The 25,926-nt window shown below is 39.7% G+C and overlaps 2 protein-coding genes and 1 pseudogene across 2 annotated transcripts in view; all 3 read left to right on the top strand.

Annotated features, from left to right (window-relative positions):
- ARID4A (AT rich interactive domain 4A (RBP1-like)) overlaps window positions 1-6,726 on the top strand; it is a 79,403-nt gene extending 72,677 nt beyond the window's left edge. The window contains exons 21-23 of the mRNA XM_006864640.1: window positions 2,575-2,781; window positions 3,467-3,613; window positions 6,388-6,726. Coding sequence (XP_006864702.1) covers window positions 2,575-2,781; window positions 3,467-3,613; window positions 6,388-6,491 — 458 coding nt within the window. The 3' untranslated portion in view covers window positions 6,492-6,726. The remainder of the gene's footprint in view (window positions 1-2,574; window positions 2,782-3,466; window positions 3,614-6,387) is intronic.
- Window positions 6,727-13,020: 6,294 nt separating this feature from the next.
- Window positions 13,021-14,333, top strand: LOC102821031 (annotated as a pseudogene).
- A 6,574-nt stretch (window positions 14,334-20,907) lies between these two features.
- Window positions 20,908-25,926, top strand: part of TOMM20L (translocase of outer mitochondrial membrane 20 homolog (yeast)-like) — an 11,311-nt gene continuing 6,292 nt past the window's right edge. Inside the window, exons 1-2 of the mRNA XM_006864602.1 lie at window positions 20,908-21,069; window positions 21,251-21,294. Coding sequence (XP_006864664.1) covers window positions 20,934-21,069; window positions 21,251-21,294 — 180 coding nt within the window. The 5' untranslated portion in view covers window positions 20,908-20,933. The remainder of the gene's footprint in view (window positions 21,070-21,250; window positions 21,295-25,926) is intronic.

The following is a 25,926-nucleotide window of genomic DNA, read 5'->3' as shown; positions in this document are numbered from 1 at the left end:
CCTTCAATTAGCTGGTGCCTAATTTTTAGCCCCTTGAGTGTGGGTTGAATTTAGGGTCTCATTTTTTAACAAAAGGGAAGCAACAATGTATGATTCCAGAGAATAAGTCATAAAAGGTCTTGCAAATTCTTGTTCTCTCTTGTATCGCTTACTCTGGGGGAAACTAGCTGCCATGTTGTGAGGAATCTGTGGAGAGTCTTACGTGGTGAGGAACTGAGGGCATCCTGCCAACAGCTCCAGAAGGGAGCCATCTTGGAAGCAGATCCACCAGCTCCTGTCAGACCTTCAGAGACCGCAGGTCTGGCTCAAAGTTTAACTACAAACTCTCAAGATGCCCTGAGCCAGACCACACAGCCAAACTGCTCCCAGATTCCCAACTCTCAGAAACCATGTGAGATATTAAGCATTTGTAGTTTTAAAGTGCTCATAAATGTTAGGCTGCTTTGTAATACAGCAGTGAATAACTAACACAAAAAATCCTTGTGTCTGGGAAATACACACACATATTCCTGAGTGTGACAAGACTTCATGACATGATGAGAGTACTCACATGGCTTAGGGAAACCGTGGTTTGTACTATTCTTACAAGTGTAAATTTGAAGATGGTTTTGAAATAAACAAGGGAGATAGTGTGTTCATTGATTGGCTGGTTGCAAATGGTTATTTAAAATGGTAAGCCAAAGGATTACTGTTTATAGGGAGGAACCATTCAAGGTATTTTAACAGGGGAAGGAGATACTCAGTTTTATTCTTCTGAAAAAATCTTTGGATTACTATAGCAGTGAAGGAAGGACTCAGTTAAAGTGGTTTGGTAAATAAAAATCATGTTGTTAAGTGTCATCGAGTCATTCTGACTTACAGTAACCCTGTATAGGGTTTCCAAGAAACGACTGATGGGTTTGAACCACTGATGTCACTGTTAACAGTCCACAATGATATAAATCACTAGGATTACATTATCTTTCATTAGATTGTTACTCGTTTATTAATAGTAAAATTGTTAACTGAGATATGAAATATGTAAGTAGCTGTAGATTGTTTAAAGAGTAATTTGAGGAATGTTGAATTAGAGATAACCCAGTATTAAAAAATAGTGGTCAAGGAAAACCACCAAAAGTAGAATTATGTGGGGTATCCCTTTATATGAGCCAAGAAGAGCAGAGTAGACACTGACCAGAGTTAAATGTAAATCAGTAAATATGCTAGCATTTGAATAAGAAGTTTGATTTGCTATTCAAGAAGGATTAAAATGCATTCATTGATTTAGGCAACAGTAAATACATGAGACTATAACAAGAGTCCAGAGGTGTTTTTGGTATTGGGGTAAGGAAAGCAGATCATTATTCGTGGGAAATTTGACCCTAACAAGAAGGAGAGGGGTACCAACTAAAGGGGAACTCTTCCCTGGGAAAGGAAGAAATTGAAGATAAACGAACTTGGATTGGCTTCAGGGAGCTGAGAGGACATGAAGTTGAAGAGATCCAGTTTTCCAGAAAGTTTCTTCTTTTTTGAGACTGAAAACAAGAGAAGGGCTGGAAAGTTGAGTGTGTAATACTAATTTTGCCTTTGTAGTAATAACCAGAGTTGGCTTTTGATAGTGAGCAGGGGGGTATGTAGAATATATAGCTTGGTGGAAAAAAGGAAGTAAAATTGTAAGAGAAAAACATTGATTTTCTTTTTTGGGGAACCATTATGAACTTTGTGCAACATCAGATAAAAGATTGAAGTTACCAAGGATTTCATTTTACTTGGATCCACAGTGAATGTCCATGGACTCAGCAGTCAAGAAATCACAAAATGTATTTCATTGGGCAAATATGGCTGCTAAAGCTTTCTTTAAAGTGTTCACAAGCAAAGATGTCACCTTAAGGATTTAACTATGTGCCCGACCCAAGTCATGGTATTTTCAGTCGCTTCATATGCATGTGAAAGCTGGACGATAAAGGAAGTTCGAAGAAAAACTGATGTTTGGATTATAGTGTTCGGTGAAGAATACACCTGAACTGCCAGAAGAACAAACAAATCTATTTTAGAAGAAGTACAGCTAGAATGTTGCTTAGAAGTGAGGAGAGAGACTTCAGTCTCACTTGGGACATGTTGCCTGAAGGACCAGTCTCTGGAGATGGACATCATGCTTGGTAAAGTAGAGGGTGAGTGCGAAAGAGAAAGCCCTCCAATGAGACGGACTGACATAGTGGCTGTAACAGTGGGCTCAAAGAGCAACAATTGTGAGCACGGTGCAGGACTATGCACACTTGTACATAAGTTGGAACCAACTTGTTGGCACCTAATAGCAACAAATTGTACATTGTGTATTATTTCTGTAGGGTGTAATTTCTGAGTCTACTGTTCCTTTGTTTTTTTTTTTTTTCCATCCCAAATAATCTTTCTTACTATTAAATAGAAAATATACATGAACCAGAACATTTGCCATTTCAATATTTTTTACTTGTACAATCCAGTGATAGTAATTATATTCATCATGTTATGTAGCCAGCCATTAGTATCTGTTGCATTTAATATTTGAAATTTTTATCCTTTATAATCTCTGAAGTCAATTCTTTCTTGTTACAGGACAAAGCAGTGATAGCGAAGATCTTCCTGTCATAGACAATTCAAGTAAATGTACCCCAGTAAAGCATCTTAACGTATCAAAACCACAGAAGCTCGCACGATCTCCTGCAAGAATATCCCCTCACATTAAAGATGGAGAAAAAGATAAGCACAGAGAAAAACATCCAAATTCATCTCCTAGGACGTACAAGTGGAGCTTTCAACTCAGTAAGTCTGAATGTGTTTTTTAAAGTGGAAAAATTTTTTTAAGATATATATATAGTTAGATTAATGTTGCTAAATAAGGAATTCATTTAAAACCAAGGTTGTTGGGGTGACTTGAACGGTTAATGCACTCAGCTACTAACCTTATAGTTCAGTTCGAGTCCACCCAGAGATGCCTGACCTGGCCTGACCATCAATCTGCCAGTGGTCACTGACACCGAAAAACCTGTGGAGCACCTTTGCTCTGTGGCACATACTGCCTCGAGTCAGAATTGATTCAACAGCAAATGGTGTGATTTTCTTTTTATTATTATTTAAATAATTAACAAAGGCACTTAATTAGGCTGTCCCAAGTATTTTATATCTGTAATTGCCACGTATCTGGCTCTTTTGATAATACTAACTTGATTTTTACGGAAGTTAAGAAAAAACAAAAAACTCTTGATCAGTTTTTTTATTTCAGATTAGGGCTGTTTATGTTGATGTTTTCTTGTTCACTTAAATAATACATGTTCAGTTTGGGATATTTATCTAAATAACTCTTATTCATGAATGTACAAGACTGCACTATTTACAGAGCTATGTTTAGTTTAATATTACAAATTTTGATAGAATTGCTATCTTCCTTCCCCCCCCCACCCCCGGAGAATGTTTTAAAAATCCTGATTAACTTTTCCCTCCCTTTTAGATGAATTAGATAATATGAATAGTACAGAGAGAATCTCCTTTCTTCAAGAAAAACTGCAGGAAATCAGAAAATATTACATGTCTTTGAAGTCTGAAGTTGCTACTATAGATAGGAGGAGAAAAAGACTAAAAAAGAAAGACAGAGAAGGTAACTATTATAAATCTTCTGATTTTACAAGTGTGTATACTATGATTTTAGATGACTTGGCGTTTGATTTGATTATATTACACATTAATTGTGTTTAGATTCCCAATGTTTTGTTCTCTGTCAACAACTGAATCAAGATCCTTAAAAGGCCAGTCATCTTTTCACAAAACATGTGCTTTTACTAAATGTGATAGGTAGGTCCTAAAGAGGAGCTTTCGCTCTCTGAAATTCACTCTTTACCTAATACTTACTAGTTGTCTATTAATAGGCACTGTACTTCTATTATAGGGTTCAGCAAAATGAGTATTTTATTGGAATCATAAGTCATTTCAAAAATAATTACTGTATAGTATATTTTATCTCAAGATGCTCCTTGGAAACACTATACAAGGTCACTATGGGTTGGAACCGACTCGACAGCACTTCCCAATTACAACAACCATAGATGAATTGTGGAATTGTGGGTTAATGCACTGGGCCGCAGAATCAGTTTGAACCACAAGGTTCGTGGTTCAAGCTCACCAGCCGCTCCTCGGAAACCCTATACAGGGTCGATATGGGTCAGAACTGACTAGAATAAGATCTAGACCTTGCTCTCACAGAAGAGGCTGTAGATGAAAGCTCTCAGGATGATACTAACAAGCATAGAAGCGTAGTGAACAGAGAGATTACCTTGGCATAATCACGGAGAGGGAGTAGTCTCCAAGCTAGACCTTAACAATATATCGGATTGGTTGATAGTTAAATATGGGCATGCTCACACCCATTCTACCCAAAAACACCGGTAAAACAATAGTAAAGGAAATTAAGTGACTTGTAGCTACAAATAAGGAGCTCTGGTAGCATAGTGGTTATGAGTCGGGCTGTTAACCTCATAGTTAGCAGTTTGAAAATACCAGCCATTCTGTGGGAGAAAGATGAGGCTTTCTGCTTCTTTAAAGATTTACAGCTTCTGGTTCGGTATGAGTCAGAACTAATATCTTGAATAAGCATCAATTAAAACTTGAAATAAAACAGTTTAATCCACAACACACCACCACTACCACCATATCCACAAATTCAAGGGAAAGGCACTATAGACTACAGCAGAAAAGAAATACCAACAGCATTTCTTTTGGAAACTGAGAAACAGATGGACTCTTATCACTGTTCCAGCATACGAAAAATGACAAGTGAAGTTTGCAAAAAGTGAGCAAGTCACTTCATACTACATAACCGCAGAGAAAGTCAAAGGTATGATGTGCCTTTTGAAGGCAGAATTATGGGAGGAGACTGAAACTGGAGGAGCCGTTATATCCCATCCTTTCACCCTATAAAGCTAGGCTCTCTCTTCTGAACTCTAGCAGAAAGTAGAGGTTAACTTACTGAAAGGTGTTGGAAAGAATATTAGGTTTGTAGACTTAGGGATACCTTCAATAGCTGAAGATGAGGGTTAACTATTTAACAGAAATCATTAGATGGAGTGTAAGTTTGATTATTGAATAGTGAGACTTCTGTCCTTTTTCCAACCCAAGATCTTATCTGCTTATTTCCTGAAATATAGCAGCCAAGCTTATGCCCATTCCTGAAAGGAGACTGGATTCCTTTCTGGAAAAACTGACTACCAACCCTAGAGAAATGAACTACACGTAGATGCCAATATTTGGAGGTCCCTGAAATTATAATTACATCTCAAGTTATAGGTAAAAATATTGTGACCTGACATAAGAATATGGCACTATTTTTTTAAACTTCGAGAACACAAAGGATCTCACCAAATTTAAAGTGTAATAGCAAGCATTTTTTAAAATTCAGTAGAAAAGATCATTTAAGAGAGATCAATAGAAAAGCCAGTGAAGCTGAATGGAACCTCTAGGAAGACCACTGATGGCAGGTTTAGAAATAGAAGGCATTCTAATTGGGTGGAGCAGAAGAGATGTGGTCCAAGAAGCAGTTTCTTATTAAAAAACAATAAATAACCTGAGGTTTGGCTGTATGTATAGTGAGGAATTCTGGATATAGAATAACCTTGTTATAAGTGGTCTTGAATCATTCTACTTCAAATGTATCCGTCATTGATTCTTGGAAACATTAAATACAATGGTACAAATTCAGAGGGGTCAGACTTTCCAATTTCCATGTTTGAAATGTTTATAGAACTCTCAAATACAAAACAGAGAAAGGAGCAAATTAACAAATTGAGTTTTTTGTGTGTGTGTGGTTTTTTTTTGTAATGAGTTGCATGTCATAGTGGTAGTACACATACACTTGTAGATCTCTTAAACAATCATTAAAACTTGAAATAAAATAGAAATCGTTGGACAAAGATTGGCGAAGAGCTTTCTAAAAGAGAGGAAAGTTAAAAAGCAAAATTTTAAAAAGGCAAAGCACCTACTGCACAGAGTGGTGATCTTTAATCTGTATATGGTCTTCTGAAGACCATATACAGATTAAAAGGGATTCCTTTTGTGTTTTCCGTCATACACCTGTTCTTTTATTCCATTCCTCATAATTCTGATACACACCTTACATAACTACTGTTGCTTTTAGAGATACTATGCCCATCAGTTGTGTTGGGGCAGAATAAAGATGGAACAAGGTTAGGTGGTTATGGGACATTCTGTGGGATAAGTGGATTCTCTTAACGCGTCTATGAGACCTAGAGACAAGAGAAATTTCCTGTTGTGAGAATTTATCTCAGGTGGTTCTTGTTTCTGAAATGGGGTAGTTTTAATTTGCCTTTGTCTGGATATCTTTGTGCATTTAAGATTAACATAGCTGTTTTGACTCCACAGTGTCTCATGCAGGAGCCTCCATGTCATCTGCTTCGTCAGACACTGGAATGAGTCCCTCATCATCTTCTCCCCCACAAAATGTACTTGCTGTAGAATGCAGGTGATAAATGTTTTCTCTGCTTCCCAGCAGTTTGCTGCCATGGACATAAATCCCCCACCCCTGAAATACAACCACAGAAAGCACTCAACTGGTTTGACATTGCCAAGTATATCTTGTATACTTTCCCAGGCTGGATTGTATCTCCTCCTTCCTCTTTTCTTTCTTCCTGTTGCAAAATATAAGCTGATTAATAATTGAAGGTTAGGCAGCCTGCCATATTTGTCATAATTTTTCCCTTTAATTTTTTTTTCATTTTTTGTGACTATAGAAAAAGGGCACTTAGCAAATTTGAATTTGTATAATAAAGCTTTCAGGTGTTAGAGAAATCATAGATCAGCAAGTACACATGATAAACATCAAAATATTATCCAGCTCAGTAGTTACTGCTGCACTTTCACTAAGATGTATTTGAACACTTGGTGAGTAGGGGGTTTATGTTGTGTGTGGTTTTTTTTTATTATTGTTGTTGTTGTTTATTTTTGTGGAAGCACTTGCTATTTAGAACTGCCAAAGTATATGTTCAGCAGTGTGCCCAGTTTTAAAGGTGTAAATGGGACAAAATAAATTGTGAAAGGAAGTGTAGTTGACTGAAAACTACAGTTGTCATAAGTCTTCCACTTTTTATAGGATTTTTGAGCACACAATTATGCAAATATTTTAATGTTTATTAATGTTTACAGTGGAATTGTGAATACGTTTTCAGTGGACTATCTTATCCCTTGACAAAAATATTTTGTCTTTTTTCTATGTAATTTCAGAGTTTTTATTTTGTTACAAAAAGACAAAAATGAAATATATAACAACAATGAAGTTATTTAACAAGATTTCTAAAGCTGAAAATTTTTGTGTAAAATAAGGTATTATCTTGCAACTTGTTAAATATATTTATTCAGACATTGGATGTTGTATTTTTATGTATTTTTAAAAATATTAATAAAATTGAAAAAAATAAAATTCTAGGTTAATTCACTCTTTGGATGATAATAGCTCTCAGCTGTCCCTTTTACAGGAGGTTGTGTGTAGCAGCCTTGCCTGTATTGAAGGGAGTCTGTGTCTGTCCTTCAAACAGAACTATCAATGGGCATCTGGATCATTAAAGTATGTCCTCATGTAGAAACTTTGGCAGTCCTAGTATTTAAGCTGTTTTGAGGATCAAATTTTTGGTTGCCCTTAAGATACTTTGTTAGTTTTTATGTTTGCTATACTGCCGAATAAATTCCTATCTCCCAAAGTTGAGATGCAACAACTAAGTAAAGCAACTATGTATGCTTTGTCTGTGAATTGTCCCACAGACGGATACATTTTGTAAATAATTCTTCCAAAATCATGTATTTAAAGCAGTTTTGCATATACATTATGTAAAAAGGTGATTTTTTTAAAATCAATTTTTAAATTCATTTGTACATTGAAAGGGGTTTTTTCAAGCTCCTTTTCTGTGTTTAATATGCTGTAGAATAATAACCTAGAGGCTCTGGACTGTCTATCAGGATCTGATTTACAAGAAGAGTCAGAGCTCAACACTAGTGATGAAATAGCATTACTGAATTCATTGTTTCTTAATTTCATTTGACCACGTTGTGAACTTGTGATTCAGATTCCTTCCATTTTCGCAGAGAATTAAAAACAAAAAAAGTACTCTTGTAAAATGCACTTTTTCTGTCTTTTCTTTGCAAAGCAGAAGTATTTCAATGTACTATAAAAACAGAGCTCAGCGGGCAGTATTAATAAAGGCCATGTTTTAAACATAGGCTAAATATTTATAGTTTTCATTTAAGTGGTGGTTTTTGTCATAATTGCCAATAACTAACAGTTGTAAATCAGACTTCATAAAGTAAAACATTCCAGAATGTTCTTCAGAATTTCATTAAATAATACTTACACGTCTTAATTATAAAAATTGGGAAAAAAAATAGTGACATTCAAATCTAGTTGGAATAGGAGGCAACCCGAGATTCAGACTTGCAGTATTATTTCTTTTAATAAATCTGTGATAAGGCATTATCAGCTTGATTTCTGTTCTTTCCAATTAAGTCTAGTAATGAAGTATTAGAACCTTTGCTACAGAGAAGAATTATATATTCATTAAATATAAACATTGAAAAGCCATTCATTTTGGAACCGGAAAAGCTTGTGAAACTAAGTGAATATTGAATAGGTTTTACAGTTCAAATAGTGAGCATATACATGTACATCTTCTCAAAACATGTTTTAAGTTTAGTTAAGCTTTGACTAGATGGCTCTTGCATGTGAAAGTAAAAGATTTTCTTCAATATCTGCTACCTGAAAATGGAAGATGCTGTCTATGAAGTTCAGTTATTTAATAGTTTATGAAACTCTTCTAGCATTCCATTGCGTGCTTATGGTGTTCATTGTTTTGTGTTAAATTTCTGGTTTTCCTGTCCTTCACTAAAATGAAATAATGTTAGAACTGAGTACTTTTTTTGAAAAAGACTACCACATAGTAGGTCTTCCAGTAAATTTAAATTATGGAAACCTGTACAGATAAAGCTACAGATATTTCTTTCTTATAAACTTTGCTATTTAAAATGGAGTACTGGTGTGGCACTGTAGGACAAGCACTGGACTGCTAACCAGAATGTCAGCAATTCAAACCCTTGAGCCGCTCCTTGGAACTGACTCGAAGGCACTCAACAACACTATGAAAGAATTTGGAGCTATATAGAACTACACATATCACTTACTACTAGAATCATTCATTGGTAGACTGAGTATTTTCTTATGTGCCCAGGAGCTCTAATGATGCCGTAGGATAAGCTCTGGACTGTTCACCACAAGGTTGGCAGTGCAGAAACCCACCAACTGCTCTGCAGGAGAAAGATGAGGCTTTCTGCTCCTGTAAAGATCTTACAGCCTCCCAGGGAGCTCTGGTAGCATAGCAGTTACGAGTCGGGCTGCCAACCTCGGTCAGCCGTTCAAAGCATCCAGCCGATCCATGGGAGAAAGATGAGGATTTCTGCTCCTGTAAAGATTTACAAAGGAGCTCTGGTAGCGTAGTGGTTATGAATTGGGCTGTAAACCACAAGATCAGCAGTTTGAAACTACCAGCTAGGAACTGCGGTAGAGGGTGAGGCTGAAGAGAGATAACAAAAGAACCCAAGTTTTGAGGGTGATGGTTTCATGTACCTACACATAATGTAAATACTAACACTCCAATTTTAAATGTGTGTAGTTTATTAAACATTACAAATAACAAAAGAAAAATAACCTAAAGGAAAATATGAGCAGCATTCCAAACCCAAAGAAAGTCACTGTGGCTGACGAGGACCAAGATTTGTATGTTGTTAGGTGTCATTGAGCTCGTTCTGATTCATAGTGATCTTAAGTGCAACTGAACCAAACACTGCCCGGGCCTGCGCCATGCTCACAGTGGCTGTGTTTGAGCTCACTGTTGCAGTCACGGTGTCAGTCCATCTCATTGAGGGTCTTCTTTTTATTGCCCACTTTACCCTCTCCTTTAGAAGTCCTGGTGTGGCGCTGTAGGTTAATGCACTGTACCACAAGGTTGGTTTGAGCTGCAGTGCTGTTCGAACTCACCAGCAGCTCCTCAGAAACGCTATGCAGAGTCACTATGAGTTGGAACCGACTGGATGACACTTAACATCAACCCTGTACTTCACCAGTCCTCCAAGAATTGATCCATCCTAACAACAAAAACAAAATGTGTGAGACACAAGTCTTGGCCATCCTTACTTCTAAGGAACATTCTGGCTGTACTTTCTCCAAGACAGATTTGTTGGTTATTCTGGCAGTCCATGGTATATTCTTTGTCAACCCATAATTCAAAAAAAGGCATCAATTTTTTTAAAGCTTTTATTGTGAATTAAGTGATAGTTTACATAGGATAACATCAGTATTGCCATCATCCTTTCGTGCTTTGGTTCATTGCAATGATCACAATCCCCTCCATGCATTATCATTTAATAGTATTTGCTTCTGTTTCCTCTGTTTGTTTTTGATGTACATAAAAACACTCAGATACATAATCATTTAAACAACCAAAGGGCACATTCTGCAAGCCTGTCTCCTGGCTGCCAGCACACAGCCTTTCCCTTTACCTGAATCTAGAGTCCTCAGCTGCTCTATCTCTCTCTCCATGCCATCATCTCTTCCTCCATCTCTGGTGTTGCTGCTTCTCTGGATAGGGTCCCACATTCTGCTTGTGCTCTTCTCCCTTGATGGTCCTAGGGTCCTCTGTTCCTGGAATGTAAGATTAACTACTCTCTCCTTTATGTTACAAAACCTTTACAGTTGTGACCATTGCAATTAGTCATAACAATTACTGCTGAATCAAAAGAATCCTATCCCCATCTCCTTTGACCAGACCCATCTAGACAAGATGAAAACTATTCAGTAGGGATTCTACCTTCCCTCATTCGCTCTGACTCTAAACTCCCTCTAGAAAACTTGTAAACCAGCCACTCCATGCTTTTATAGCGCCACCCCCAATTTTAGGTGGCCAATGTCTAAGTTCCCCATCCCTATCAACCCTGTCTATGGAGGAGATAGGCTAGATCCTTGATGTGAAGACGCCTTCCCTCTCAGTTGGTATTTTGAGTTACTACATCCATAAGTATAGGTCAAGTTCATAAAATTATAGCAATTTATACTTGCTTCCTCTAGTTGAGCTCTGGTCATCGAGGCTAGGTCAAATGGGTACTCTGCAAGTCTGGGCATTCTTGTGCATCTACCCACACTTCGTATCAGCTGGACACTTCACTCTCAGCTCTATTCCTCTGTGGCTAGATCAGTGTCCATGGGCTCAGGAGTTCCCAAGTCTCCTCAAACTTCAGACCAACCAGGCTTTCCTCCTCTCTACCTCAAGGTCAACGGGAGTCTATGGAATGTGGTCGAACTCAGCCCATTTCTTCATTACTGACTTTCCCCCACTTCCACTCAAATATAGATCAACACAGTTGCCAGTGAGCTTGCATGCCTTCTCATGTGTTCCCTTTGAGTTTCAGTCTTGGAAGGGGGTTTGTCCTAAAGGGACTTTATCGCTTGCCTTGATGGCTCTCTGGCAAATAGCTTGCTTGTTCTTATAATAGCCAAACAGACTGTCACTTTTGTTTTTTCCTGCTGATCTTTCAGGAAGCATCTTCTGTTCCTCTAGTAGCTCTAGGTTGTTGTTGTTGTTGTTGGTGGTGGTGGTGGTTATGTGCCATGGAGTCGGTTCCAACTCATAGCAACCCTGTACATGGTTTCCGAGGCTGTAAATGTTTACGGGAACAGAACACCTCATCTTTGTCCCATAGAACAGCAGGTAGCTTCAAACTACTGACTTTGAGGTTAGCAGCTCAGTTTGTTACCACTATGTTATCAGAGCTTCTTTGGTAGGCATCAATTCTTATTTGGTCTTCCAGCTTTGTCATTCATATGAGACAATTAAAAATACCAGGACTGGGGTATTTTGATACACACCTTAGTCTTCAAATGTACATCTTAGTCTTCAAAGGAACATCTTTCTTTGCTTGTTGACATTAAAGAGACCTTTTGCAGCAGATTTGCCCAATGCAATATGCCATTTGATTTCTTTACTGTTGCTTTCATGGATGTTGATTGTAAATATAAGTAAAATGAAATCCTTGACAACTTCAATCTTTTCTATTTATCATGATGTTACTTATTTGCCCAGTTGTGAGGATTTTTGCTTTCTTTATTTTGAGGTGTATTTTAAAGGCTGTGGTCTTTGATCTTCATCAATAAGTGCTTTCAAGTCTTCTTCACTTTGAGCAAACAAGATTGTGTCATCTGCATATTACAGGTTATTAATGAGTCTTCCTCCAATCCTGATGCTGCATTCTTCACATAGTCCCAGATGCTCAGATTGAGTAAATGAAAGGATACAACCCTGACACACACCGTTCCTGATTTTAAGACATTCATGTCCACTTGTTCTATTTGAACAACTGCCTCTTGGTCTAAGTACCAAGACTAGAACCATGGTTTAATCAAGTCAGTGATTATTTTAGCCAGCTGAAAGCAATGAGAGATTTCTGTTCCCTGCTGCTTCTACCCCACCCCCACCCCCAATAAGTCATGTCTTCCTTCTAAGGTAAATACAATAAGCCCAGTAAATTATTTATCGTTGCTGAATATAAATAAAGTATTTTTTCATACTTTACCTAATTTATGTGCCCTTTTCAAAAACTCTCCTATCTGACCATTTCTCTTGTGCTTTTTTGAATCACTGATGTAAAATTGAAAGTTTTATTGTAATAACTTTGGTAGTTATTACATATTATATATTGTATAACCTTCACTTCTAGTATTAGGGTTTATATTCTTTTGTCCTTTCTAAGTTGCTCATTTAATATCCCAAGGTTCCTACCTTATATTTTAGTTTTATTGCCCCTGTTTATTGTTTCAATTTAGTATTAGCTTCCTTCTCACTGCCATTACCCTGCCTCACAGTTCCCTTTAACTTCCTCTTTCCCCAAGCCTTTCATTTAACCAGACCCCGGGAGATACTGATGAGTTATATCATTATACTAAAGGCTTCACATAAATAAAAGATGATGAAGTGGCCGGTGTCTAAAGGAGTGATAATGGTAAAGGAGCGGTACATGCAGATAAGCCCAACACATGAATGTCTTCTATATACTGTCTACTACTCTTATCAGAGCAGTATTTTAGCACAATGGACTCAATGTGCCAAAAGACTTTTTAAAAAATGTATCTTGTTCTTGGAGATGATATATAAAATTGACAAATCTGTAGCCAAACTGACCAGGAAAGAAGATAGAATTGCCATTATCAGGAATGAAAGAGGAGGCATTACTAGAGATTCTGCAGCCTTTAAAAAGTCAATTAGGGGCTGGTGAGAAGTTGAGGGAGCTTCCGAGAGAGAATGATGCTGTTGTCTCAATTTTCAGAAGACTGTGCAGTCATTTTAACTGATGAAGAACAAGGCTTTGTCTTCCTGTAATTCTAAAGTAATGTTGAGTCACCCAACAAGAAAACTAATCCAGTTTAAATATAGGCATTAGTAATAGAATACTGAAACAAAAGTCTGCATTCGCTTCGTTGGCTTTCCTGTTCCTTTTGCATCTCAAAGCATAAGCTTAAATGTGCTCAGAAGGACAAGGCCCCTCAGTTTATGGCATTTACACAGGCTGGCGAAAGAATTACTCTATACTGTTTAACACAGAATGAGTGGAAACTACAAATGGCAACTTCCAAAACCCTGACTTGTTCTGAAAAGAATTCATAATAATTCAGTAGTAGACATGAAGAAACTAGAACAATTCTATAACATGTACAAATATCCATAAGATGAAAATAAAATAGGAATGATGGGATTCAACAGTTTTGTGATGATTTAAGCCTACCTAGATCCTGCCACTATCCATGTTTTGGCCATAGCGTGCAAGTGCAGGGCAGCTCTTCAATGTGAATTTAGCAAAAAGGAATTTGTAGACAGCATGACAGAATTGGGTGTGATAGTACAAAAAAAAAAAAAGGAAAAAAATCAAAAGTCTTGCCAAAATTGGAACAAGAGCTTAAGGACACAGTGAAGTTTGAAGATTTTTATCAGTTTACTTTCACCTTTGCTAAGAACCTGGGGCAAAAAGGTTTAGATTTAGAAATGGCTGTTGCATATTGGAATTTACTGTTATCTGGAAGGTTTAAACTCTTAGATCTTTGGAACAAATTTTTGTTGGAACATCACAAAAGATCAATCCCAAGGGAGACTTGGAATCTGCTGTTAGAGTTTGGAAACACGACTGCAGACGATATGTCTAACTATGAAGAAGGAGCATGGCCTGTTCTTACAGATGATTTTATGGCAAGCACAGCACTTTCTATGAGAAATGAAACGGAATAAGGTTGTAAATGGGTTGCATCCAGTAAAGGAGACATTGTGGTCAGTTACTGTGTATATTTCTCACAGATTTCAGAAGTCATCCTTGACCAGTCATGACACTGTTTTATGGACACTGTGAATTCCTCAGAACATGGCAGCTTTAGAATATTTGGAGAGGGGGGCATTGTAGCTGTTGCTTTAAAGACATTTCTGCATAGTTTTTATACATAAGAAAAAGTATCACAGAGTGTATTTTGCAGGACGCCATTAAAATGTCTTTCAAAAAAGTGGGTGTGTTCTCAAGTAGGATGCTGTATTTTTAATACAAGTCAAAGGTCTTAAAAATGTGCCTGAAAGATGATCTTGTAATGGATTCTAAATTTTTTTTAACTTGGTGCCAGGAATTCAAGATTTAAATTATTTGAATTACTAAATATCTAAATTTGCCAAATCTAATTTTGTTTGAATTTTCCTAACTGTTCATTTTCTATTTTTTATAGACCATTACAGTTTGCACAGTGTATGATTTCAGTAAAGTTTTACTTTAAACTGTTTACAAGTCAATGGGCCTATTTGACTTTCAGTATTGATATTTGTACTTCCTAAGGAGTTTCTTAAGGTATTTTTTTTTTAATTCTTATTTTATTATGTTTTGAAAAACATTTTCCATGAAAAAGAATTTCTTTTATAAGTGATGAATTAAAAGTTTAAAAATCAAGGGAGTTGGAAAACAAAAATCAAGGGAGTTGGTTCCCTTCAAATATCTGCAATTGCTATCATGTCTAGCACCCAACCTTTTGTACAAGTTGTACAATTTGGAAATATGCATCATTGTGGGGAGAAATAAACAAAACAAAAAGCAGAAGCCTTCCTCTTCTTTGAGAGCTGAAACCTGTCTTTCCATCATGTCTGTGTTTCCTGATCTCTAGGAGTCCTGGTATGGGACTGCAGGACAGTACACTGGACTGTAAGGTCGGTAAGAACCACAAGGTCAGCAGTTCAAACTCACCAGCCGCTCCTCAGAAACCCTGTACAGGATCTCTCTGAGTGGGAACCAATTCAATGACACTTAGCAACAACAACCATGTCAAAGTGTACCAACTAGTGCAGCGCAAGAAAGAGTTATGTGCTGTTTAGAGGTGCGAAGAGCCTAAGATATCACCTTGTTCTTCTTTGGCAAAGCTCTTCTGTACAGTTTTGGAACCCAGTCTCTATTTACCCTACCTTACATTTGAAAAGAGGATCTTAGCGTATTTGATTTTCTCATCATAGGTGTGCCTTGCTGCCCTATATACAGTTTATACAGCAGATAAGTTGGCTATTCTTTTACAGGAGAGAGATGAAAGAGAAGAGCTTCACTTCAGGCAGGCCTAAAACATGTAGTTTGATTTGACTCCTCAAAATAAAATGCATTCAGTGTTTCAGGAAACACCTGTTTAACACCTGAGACATATCTGTCTGGGTATATACTTGGCTACGGTTTGAACTATATACGCTTTTGTCTCAGAAATCTTCAAACAAAGGGCAACAGGAGGTAGAGGAATAAAGAAAGGTCTAAAAGATTGAAAACTAAGATCTAGGCCTGACTCTGCCACTAATTATATGCCCTAGGGCAAGTAACTTAACCTTTGCTGGGCCTCTTTCCTAGCTAAAAAGGAAAAAAGTAGGTCATTTCTACCTCCGAAACTGTGATTCTCAAAGAACATTTCTTTAATGCAACAAAAGCTCGCTTTAAGGAAAACTTCAAAAGTGTAAAACATCCTTCTAGGCATCATAAATTCTTGACATGTATGTGTTCTATTTAGATAAATGTGTAGATCTCAGATAATTATGAAGGTCTGCAATTTTCTTTATAAGATTTAAAGTTCTATAGGGTTGTTTATCCATAGATATCAAAACATTTGTAATTGGAAAAATGACTCTTCAAAAACAATGGGTTTCTTTTTCTGCTGTTATATACATTTAAACTATGCATGATATTAAAATGTGACAATCTTCAATAACATTAAAATAAATCGTCGGGAAAAAAAAAGACAATTAGGGAGCATCATGAACATCTTTTATGCCAATACTTTCAACAATTTAAGTGAAAAAATTCCTTGAGATATACTGTACTGTCAGGGCTAGGTTGCATTGGCAAAGTTAAAGTCCACAGTCTCCAGATTGCAAAGTGTGCTCACGACTGAAGAGCCAGCTGTAAGCTTGGTGGTCCTTAGAACTCTTCACTTCTTCTGACCTGCTGGCTACAAATTCAGGAATTCCCACTAGCCCCTAACTCGAGGGTCAATAATTTACTACATGACTCACAGAACTCAGGAAAATGCTATGCATATGATTACAGTTTTCATTCTCATCACCTGGTTCCAAAAATTTTGAAGAGGGAATACCTTCACCTCATTGTAGGAGGTCAGCATTACTCTTGACATCAGAGCCAGACAAAGCCAATGCAAGAAAAGAAAACTAAAATCCATAGGACTCACAAATATTTTTACCAAAAAAAACCTCACAAAAATGTCTGAAAATCAAATCTAATGAAATATTAAAAGGATAAAATAAATGATGGGGGTGTCCAAACGTTTGTGGAAATATTCCATTATCTTTCAATTCCATTTTTCCATGAAGTTTTTGAAGCCCCCTCATAGAACAGGGTCAAAGTGGGGTTTGTTTATCTAGGTATGCGGTGTTAGTTTCGTAACGCAAAAAGCAATCAGTATATCAACTAGAAGAAAGAAGAGGAAAAAAAAGAGTAATCTGATACAATTTGATGAACTTGAGCTACACCTATAGATGCAGTAGCTCAAAAGAGGGAACAAATCTTTACAGCGAGGATCATTCCCACCCCCTCCATACATAGAGTAGACAGGGATGGGCAACTTGGACATTGGCTACCCAAAATGGGCTAAAAAGGCAAGAAGTGACTGGCTTACAAGCTTTGAAGAGGGAGCCTAGATCCAGAGGGCATGGAGGAAGTTAGAATCTCCAGTGAGTAGTATCCAATCTGTCTAGGCGGGGCTGATGAAAGGAAATGCAGATAGGTCTCTTGTGATACAATAGTGAATAATTGTTATCAGGATTGATTGTGAGGGTTGGAAATGTAAAGGTAGATGTTTTTGTAGTAAGGAGGGGAGTGGTTAACTTTTCAGTCTAGGAGCGGAGGTCCCTGGGACCATCAAGGGAGAAGAGCAGAGAGCAGGACCCTACCCAGAGAAGCAGTGACGCCAGAGATGGAGGCAGAGATGATGACGTGGAGAGATGGAGCAGCTGGGAACTTTAGACACAGAGAGGAAGAGGGGCTGTGTGCTGAAGACTGGGGTGGGAGATCAGGGGGAGCGGACTTGCAGGGTATACCCTTTGGTTGGTTGATGATGCATGGATGGCATTGTAACCATGGCAATGAAACAATATACAGTAGGATGAATGTAAAGCTTATGTTATCCCATGTAAACTACCACATAATTCACAATAAAACATTAAACATAAATAAATAAAATCTAGGAGGAAAAAAAAGCACTCAGTATTGTTGTTGTTGTTGTGTGCTGTCGAGTCAGTACCGACTCACATTATGCACAGCAGAATAGTTCACCATAAAAATCATAGGAGGCAAACATTCCAACATCCATTCTTGATGAAAACGCAGCAAATTGGAACTGAGAAGAACTGCCTTTACTTTATAGAGGGCATGATCAAAGCTTTATAGGAATTCTGAGCGTACAACCAAAAGTGGTGTCTGCACCTGAGAGGAAAATCTTCAGCATGGAAACTTGCTTTTCCAAATTTTCTCAAGGTCTTTTTGGTAAGTACAACTTTAGTCATTTGTTTATATCTAATTCTTGTAGTAGTTTTACTTTTACATGTCAATGCTTCCTATGTCCCTGAGCATGTCTCCTCTTGCCAGTTTCCATGGCCCCATCCATCTCCATTTTCACAGGGACTAATGGGTCGGAACCGACTCGAAGGCACTTAACAACAACAACAACAAGGAGCTATGGTCGCATAGTGGTTACGAATCAGGCTGCGAACCACAAGGTCAGCAGTTTGAAACTACCAGCTGTTCCGCGGGAGAAAGATGAGGCTTTCTGCTCCCATAAAGATTTACAGCCTCAGAAACCCTGTACAGGGTCACTATGGGTCGGACCCCACGCGATGGCACTTAACAACAACAACATGGTAGTGTAGTGGTTACAAATCGGGCTGCGAACCACAAAGTCAGCAGTTTGAAACTACCAGCTGTTCCGCGGGAGAAAGATGAGGCTTTCTGCTCCCATAAAGATTTACAGCCTCAGAAACCCTGTACAGGGTCACTATGAGTCAGAACTGACTCCACGGCACATAACCACCACCATGAATTCAAGAAGCCCTGTTTGTCCTGCAGGATAAGTCCTGGACTGCTAACCACAGGTCAGCAGTTCAAACCCACCAATTGCTCCTCAGGAGAAAGATAAAATGGTCTGTTCCCGTAAAGATGTACAACCTCAGACACCCTATATAGGGTAGCTATGAGTCAGCTCAACAATGGCTGTGAGTTTTGTTTTGTTTTTTATAACTATGAGCTTCAGGAGCCCTGGTGGTACTGTGTATGAAGCATTGGTTTGCTAACCAAAAGGTCAGTGGTTCAAACCTATCAGCTGCTCCGCAAGAGAAAGATGAAGCTGTCTGCACCCGGAAAGAGTCACAGTCTGAAGTCCTGCACAGTTCTACTCTATCTTACATCGGTTTCTATGAGTTAGAACTGAGTGGCAGTAGGGTTGGGTTCAATGGAGGTGACGGATGGGAATGGGAAGAAGTAGAGATGATATTAGAAGAGAAGAATGATCAGCTTAGGACAAGATCATCTGAAGCTGAGCTAACCCACCATCAAAATTCAGGACCAAAAACCTCTCCCAGATCACCTGTAACAATTATTAGATGTTTTGCTTTGTGTTACAATCAGGTATTGACAATAGACAAAGAGTTATAGGAAATCAACTAGAAGACTTAAGTTATCATAGGAAATATCCAGTACTCAAGGAGGCATTTGTACATAATTTACACTTCTTGTTAAGTGCCATCAAGCCAGTTCTGATTCATAGCAACCCTATATTTCCGAGGAACTGCTGGTAGGTTTGAACCACCAACTTTGTGGTTAGCAGTCTAGTGCTTGGAGTCCTGTTGTGGTCTATGGGTTAATGCACTGGACTGCATAGTTGTTTGAATTGCAAGGCTGGCGGTTCAAGCTCAACAGCTGTTCCTTGGAAACTTTATATAGAGCTGCTATGGGTCAGAATCGGCTTAGCACTTAACAACAACAGCAGTCTAGTGTTTATCCTACAGAGTTGTTGTTAAGTGCTGACGAAGGCAGAGGGTACCTATCAAATTCATTGGTATTCATACTTGATGAGCATCTTGCTTTGCACTTAATGAGGGGCTTGGGGAATATACAGTAGCTGGATAACCTGACAAGAAAATATATATAATTTATTTCCTTCTTGACGTTCTTACCTATCTTATGATTTCTCTTATAACGCTTAAAACAACTTCGGTATTTGGTTCAAAACCTTACCTCCTTTTTTTTTTTTTTTTTTTTTTTTTTTTACTGTGTCTGCTGAGTAATAAATATTAGAAAGAGAAATATCTAGACCAGGAAAGTATCATGAGTCAGTTAACTGTTTTTGCTCAGCGATCTCTGACTGCTAGGCCCAACCTAGAAATTCATGGTTTTTTCTAGGCTACATATTGTTTTAAGTGCCATTGGGTCATTCAGACTCATAGCAATTCTGTATAAGGTTTTCTAGGAGCAGGTAGTGAGTTTGAACAATCGACCTTGTGGTCAAACTAAAGGAGGGCGCAGATGCTTTATCTCACAGCGCCACATTGGTTGGGGACCTTGGACTGAGTTTCATTCCAGGTTGTAAAGGAGACCAGATTGGGTTTCTGTTTAGGTTCTCAGTGGACAGTGTGGTGTACTAGGGGATGATCCCAAATTGACCCGGTTGTTGTTGTGTGTGCCCTCAAGTCTGTTCTGACTCACAGCAACCCTGTATAGGGTCTCCAAAAAGCGACTGGCAGTAGGTTTGACCTGCCGACCTGTGATCAGCAGTCCAATGCTTATCCTGGCGTCACATCAGAACTGAAAGTTGACCGACCTTGTTGTTGTTAGGTGCCATCGAGTCGGTACCTACTCATAGTGACCTTATGCACAGCAGAACGAAACACTGCCCGATCCTGGGCCAACCTCACTACTGTTGCCACGCTTGAGTCCATCGATGCTGCCACTTGGCCACCTTTATTTTGCAGACAGGGGAGCAGGGCCTAGGGAGGACTGGGGTCCCCAGCTAACCAGACTCCCTAGCATGCTGTGAATAGCCTGAATGAGTGTTTGTAAGATTCCGAATTTGGAGTGCGACAGACCTGGGTTCGAACAAAGCTGAGCTTCTCGGTGTCTGTGATACACGCCACACTCTTCGAACCTTAGTGTCTTCATCTGTCTAAGAGGCTTAGAGGTGTGGATCCGCAGCTGGGGCCGCCTGGAAGGCCTGGAGGTTGGGGATGGGCCGCCGCGCCGACGCCCCCTGCCGGCCGGCCGGGCTGCCCACCCTGGCCAGCCCACGCCCAACGCTCGGCTCGCAGGACGCCCGCGGCCGGATGCCCGGCGTCCGCACCTTTCTCGGCCTCTTGGCCTCCCTGGCGGTCTGCGGCGTCGTCGCCTTCCTCGGCTACTGTGTGTATTTCGACCGGAAGCGGCGCGGGGACCCGGGGTTCAGGCGCCGCCTGCGGGACAGTGAGTGCGGCGGAGCTGGAGGCTTGCTGATCTGGGCAGGGCGGTCTGTGGCCCGGGCAGCCCGACGGGTCGGCCACCCTGGGGCGAGGCCAGGCCGCTAGTGCCACTTCTGTGGTAGCGGAGGCGCTGGGTGGCCTCGAGACGGGCCTCCTAGCCAGCACGTGCCATATTGTGTTTGCAGAAAGAAGAGCCAAACGGCCAAAGGCTAAGGAACAGGGTGCCCAGGTGAAGTGCTTTCCATTTACTCCTTTTAGTGAGTTTCTTTTCACATCCGATCGTTTTCCAGGCTTGGCCTGCGGGTCTCACAGTAGGTGCGTCCAGCAGATACTTCCGAGGCACTTGTGAGTCGGAATCCACTCTAGGACAAGTTGTTGGCGCTGTAGGATAAGCACTGGATTGCTAACCACAAGGTTAGCATTCAAACCTACTTGCCTTTCCGGTGTTGTAGGATAAGCACTCGACCATAGGTGGGTTTAAACTGCAAAGCCGGCGGTTCAAACTCACCAGCCGCTCCTTGGAAACCCTATGCAGGTCCAGTCGGAACTGACTGGACAGCGATTAACAACAACAAAGCCGCTCCACGGTCAGCTTCCTTCAAGATTGCAGCCTCGGAAACCTATGGACTCAGCAGCAATGGGTTAGTTCACGTAGTACCGCTGGACCAAGCAGCGGCCTGCCCTATGTTCTGCCTTTTTAAAAAGACTTTATTCTCTACTGCAAAGGAAGCAAAAAAGGGCGATAAAACACAGTTATAAACATGTAAGAACGTTGTTTTTTTTTTGTTTGTTTTTTTTTAAATAAAAACAAGGAAGAGGAGTCTTTGCCCTAACAAAACACTTAGAAACCCAGTCTGGGCAACTGTCATATAGCAGTAAATCTTACTGTGTCCGATTTCTGCAGTATAGGGTCCTTTTTCTAACTCAGAAACAGAACTGATTTTTTCTTCTCTCTCTAAAATGAATTTTTAAAAAAATAACAGTTGCAAGCAATGATCATGTTGGTTGGCCCAACTCTGAAATGGGAGTTCTTAGGTTCTTGTATGTATTTTCAGAATTAACTCAGTATTCAGTCATTCAATTGGTCAAAGCCTCCCGTGTGTGAGGCAGTGTCGAGGTGTGGCAGAAGTCAGCAATAGAGGAATACCAATAACCCCCAAGCAAGGTAGTGTATGAAGCCAACACATGTAACAAGAGCTCAGAGAAGGCAGAGATCATGATCAGGGTAGGATTATCACTGAAGGTGTTCCATTTACAGATTGCTATTTTAACTTTAGAGTCCTGGTATGGTGCTGTAGGATAAGTATTAGATCAAAAGGTTGGCTTGAACCACAAGGTTGGTTGTTCAAACTCACTAGCTGCCCCTTGGAAACTCTATACAGCAAGGGTGGGGAACCTTTTTTCTGCCAACAGCCATTTGGCTGTTCATAGCATCATTGCTGAGCCATACAAAATTGTCACCTTAAAATATGCTATGACTACTTTTGGAACATGCAGTCTTTGGAGAAAGACTTTGGTGGGGAGGTGTTAACACTGAACCAAGCCTGGAAGAATGTACTCCATTTGAGGCCAGTTTTCAGGGATAGCACATTCAGGATGGAGGGGACTGCACATTCACAGAGGTATAAAGTGGAGAATCTGCCAGGCCTATCTAGGAAATCAGATTGGCAATAGAGTCACCATGGAATAGCAGGAAGTCAGGTTGGAGAGCTAAGTAGTGATCAAATTAGGGCCGACTTTGAAGGCCAGGTTAGGGAATTCATAGCTAATGATGAAAGTACAAAATATTTCTGGGCAAGTGAAAACACGGAAAGAAAAAAATAAATAAGAGTTTTTAGTTAGATTGAGCTGGAGGACTAAGCTAGGTTCCATTGGAGGAGAGAACAGGCTATTGCAGCAGAATAAATACAAAAGCTGGTTCTCTCTGGTGGTGTCAGTGATAGCAGGAACTAGATGTGAAAGAAATTGTCCAGGAAGAGTAGATAGTTCATGGTGACAGTTTGAGTAAAGGGTCAAGGAGAGACAGGAGATAGAACTTTTGACACTGCTGTGGAAGTCTGAGAAGCTACATAAGAGGGGACCACAAAAAAACAATGGCTGAAAAATGGAATTACAAGATAATGGAATTTTCCATGCAGTTTATGAAGCCCCCTCGTATGTGAATAGTGATGACCTTCCTGACCTCTCTGACTGAGGTAGAGTCTGGTACAACTCCCCTTTTATTGTCCCCATCTGTTGTTGCATGTGCACATTTGTTTGTGAATATTGCATTAATGCTTTTCACTTGACTTTGAGTTTTGTCTCCATTGCCTCCCTAGTGCTTGCAAAAGTGTCTAATACATTGTAGGTGCTCAGCAAATATCTACTGAATATTGTTCGTTGTAGGTAGAAGGAGAAGCTTGAGTGGGGGCACAGAGGCCCTCCTCCTAGAGGTGTTTCAGTAGGTCTGGGCACTGCCGCTGCTGCTGTATGTGCCATCAACTTGGTTCTGACTCTTAGTGACTCTATGTGGCGTTTCTGAGGCTGTCTAGCTTTAATGGGAGCAGAAAGCCTAAAATTGCAATACTCAGGGAATGCTGTAGCCAGAAAGATGGCAGAGTGGTGAGGTGGAGTGGGGAGCAAAATCTGACAGTTTAGAGGAAGGAAGTTTGAGACAGGAAAATCAGTTCAGAAGGGAAATGTTGTTGTTAGGTGCCATTGAATTGGTACTGATCTGAATTATTTAAAATGAAGAGGCAGAAGTAGGATTCTTCAAATGTTCTTTCATATAATCCTCATAACAACTTAGTTCTTTCCTTTTATACAATAGTAAACCTACGCATTGAGTTCTCCATTCTTGCCTTTTCTGAGATCTTTCGTTCTCCTTATCCCAGTAGCCTTTTGTTTCTCAAAGTATGGTTCATTTGATTTACCTGGGGTGTTTGTTTAAACTATAGATTATTTGATCCTATCACGAGCAACTCTGATGTAGAAGGTGAAGGGTAGTCCAAGGGATTTTTAGTCACATTGTGACTCTGACTTTAGTGTACATAAGAGTTTTCCAAGGAGGTTGTGAAAATTGAGGTTCTTATGCCCTCGTCCTAGAGATTGTTTCAGTAGGTCTGGGCGCTGCCACTGCTGCTGTGTGCCACCAAGTTGGTTCTGACTCACAGTGACCCTCTGCAGGGTTTCTGAGGTGGTATATCTTTGCAGGAGCACAAAACTGCATCTTTTGCTGGTGGAGTGCTTGGTGGGTTTGAACTGCTAATGTGGGTAGCAACCCAAAACATAACTCACTAGGCAACCAGGACTCCTAGTAGGTCTCGGTTGTTTTTGTTGTTGTTAAGTGCTGTCGCTGTAAAGGGTTTCCCAGGAGAGGCTGATGAATTTCAACTGCAGACCTTGAGGTTCAAACTGACCATCTCCTGCTCACTTGTATATTCACAAGAAAATCTCATCATTTCATCCCTCTGATTCTGCTCTTCCTCCTCTGTGTCCTTGTACTGCGACTGTTATCACTATCCTCTCTGCTGTGACTTTGATTTTGTTTGAAGATCAGCTTCATCCTCCACGACCATTTCCTATATCTTACTGTTTTTCTAAAGCTTATCATATACTTAAGGAGCTCTGGTAGCATAGTGGTTACAAATCGTGCTGCTAATCTCAAGGTCAGCAGTTCGAAACTACCAGCTGTTCCGTAGTAGAAAGATGAGGCTTTCTGCTCCCGTAAAGATTTACAGCCTCGGAAACCCTGTACAGGGTCGCTATGAGTCGGAACCGACTCCACGACACATAACAACAATAACATCATATACTTTGGAGTCTAGGTGTGGCGCTGTAGGATAAGCACAAAACCTCAAGGCTGGTTTGAACTGCAAGGTTGGTGGTTCAAATCCACCAGCTGCTCCTTGGAAATCCTATACAGGGTCACTTATGAATGGACACTGACTCGACGGCATGTACAATATCACATACGTTACTAATTCTTTCACCCACTACTTCAGGCTTTTGATAGTCATTTCCTAACTAGTTTCCCCACCTGTTCTCATGCTAGTAGAATAAATTCTGTACTACATCTCGGAATATGTAAATCCTGGCAGGAGTGCCATACTCTGCAGATTAATTTGGCATTGTAGCCTTTTATGGGTGCCTTCTTTTCCTAAGGATTGGAAATAATAGATGCAAAGTTCCTAGACCATAGCTGGCTTTCAATAATTGGCAATTACATGTACTCCTCGCTTATCGACTTTCATTATCTGACACTTTGCATTTATGACAATTGTAATTTCTTTCGCACATTAGTATGTCTGGTATGAGCAAGAATAATGCTGGCTGTGATATCTATGTGTCAACTTGGTTTGAAAGTTATGTAATGATGTAGTCATTGTCGATTTTTTTTTAATGATTTATTGTGAATTATGTGACAGTTTACATGGGAGAACATTAGTTTTACATTCATTCTATTGTGTATCTTCTCATTGCCATGGTTACAATCCCCTCCTTGCAATCCTTCCCCGGTGCCCCTAGGTCTTCAGCACACAGTCGCTCTCCCTCTCTGGGTCTAGAGTCTCCAGCTGCTCCATAGCTCCACATCATCATCTCTGGCTCCATTTCAGGCATCACTGCTTCGCTGGGTAGGGTCCCGCTCTCAGCTCTTCTCCCTTGATGGTCCTAGGGTCCTCCGCTCCTAGACTGAAAAGTCAATCACTCCCCTCCTTGCTATAAAACGTCCACCCTTTAATTTCCAACCCTCACAGTCAGTCCTGATAACAATTATTCACTATTGTATCACAAGAGACCCGTCTGCATTTCATTGCATCAGCCCCACCTAGTCAGATTGAATACTACTCACTGGAGATTCTACCTTCCTCCAGGCCCTCTG

Source organism: Chrysochloris asiatica, unplaced genomic scaffold, assembly GCF_000296735.1.
Source record: "Chrysochloris asiatica unplaced genomic scaffold, ChrAsi1.0 scaffold00067, whole genome shotgun sequence".
Classification (NCBI taxonomy): domain Eukaryota; kingdom Metazoa; phylum Chordata; class Mammalia; order Afrosoricida; family Chrysochloridae; genus Chrysochloris; species Chrysochloris asiatica.
Note: the sequence above shows the minus strand (reverse complement) of the source record. Positions and strands in the feature narration are given on the sequence as shown.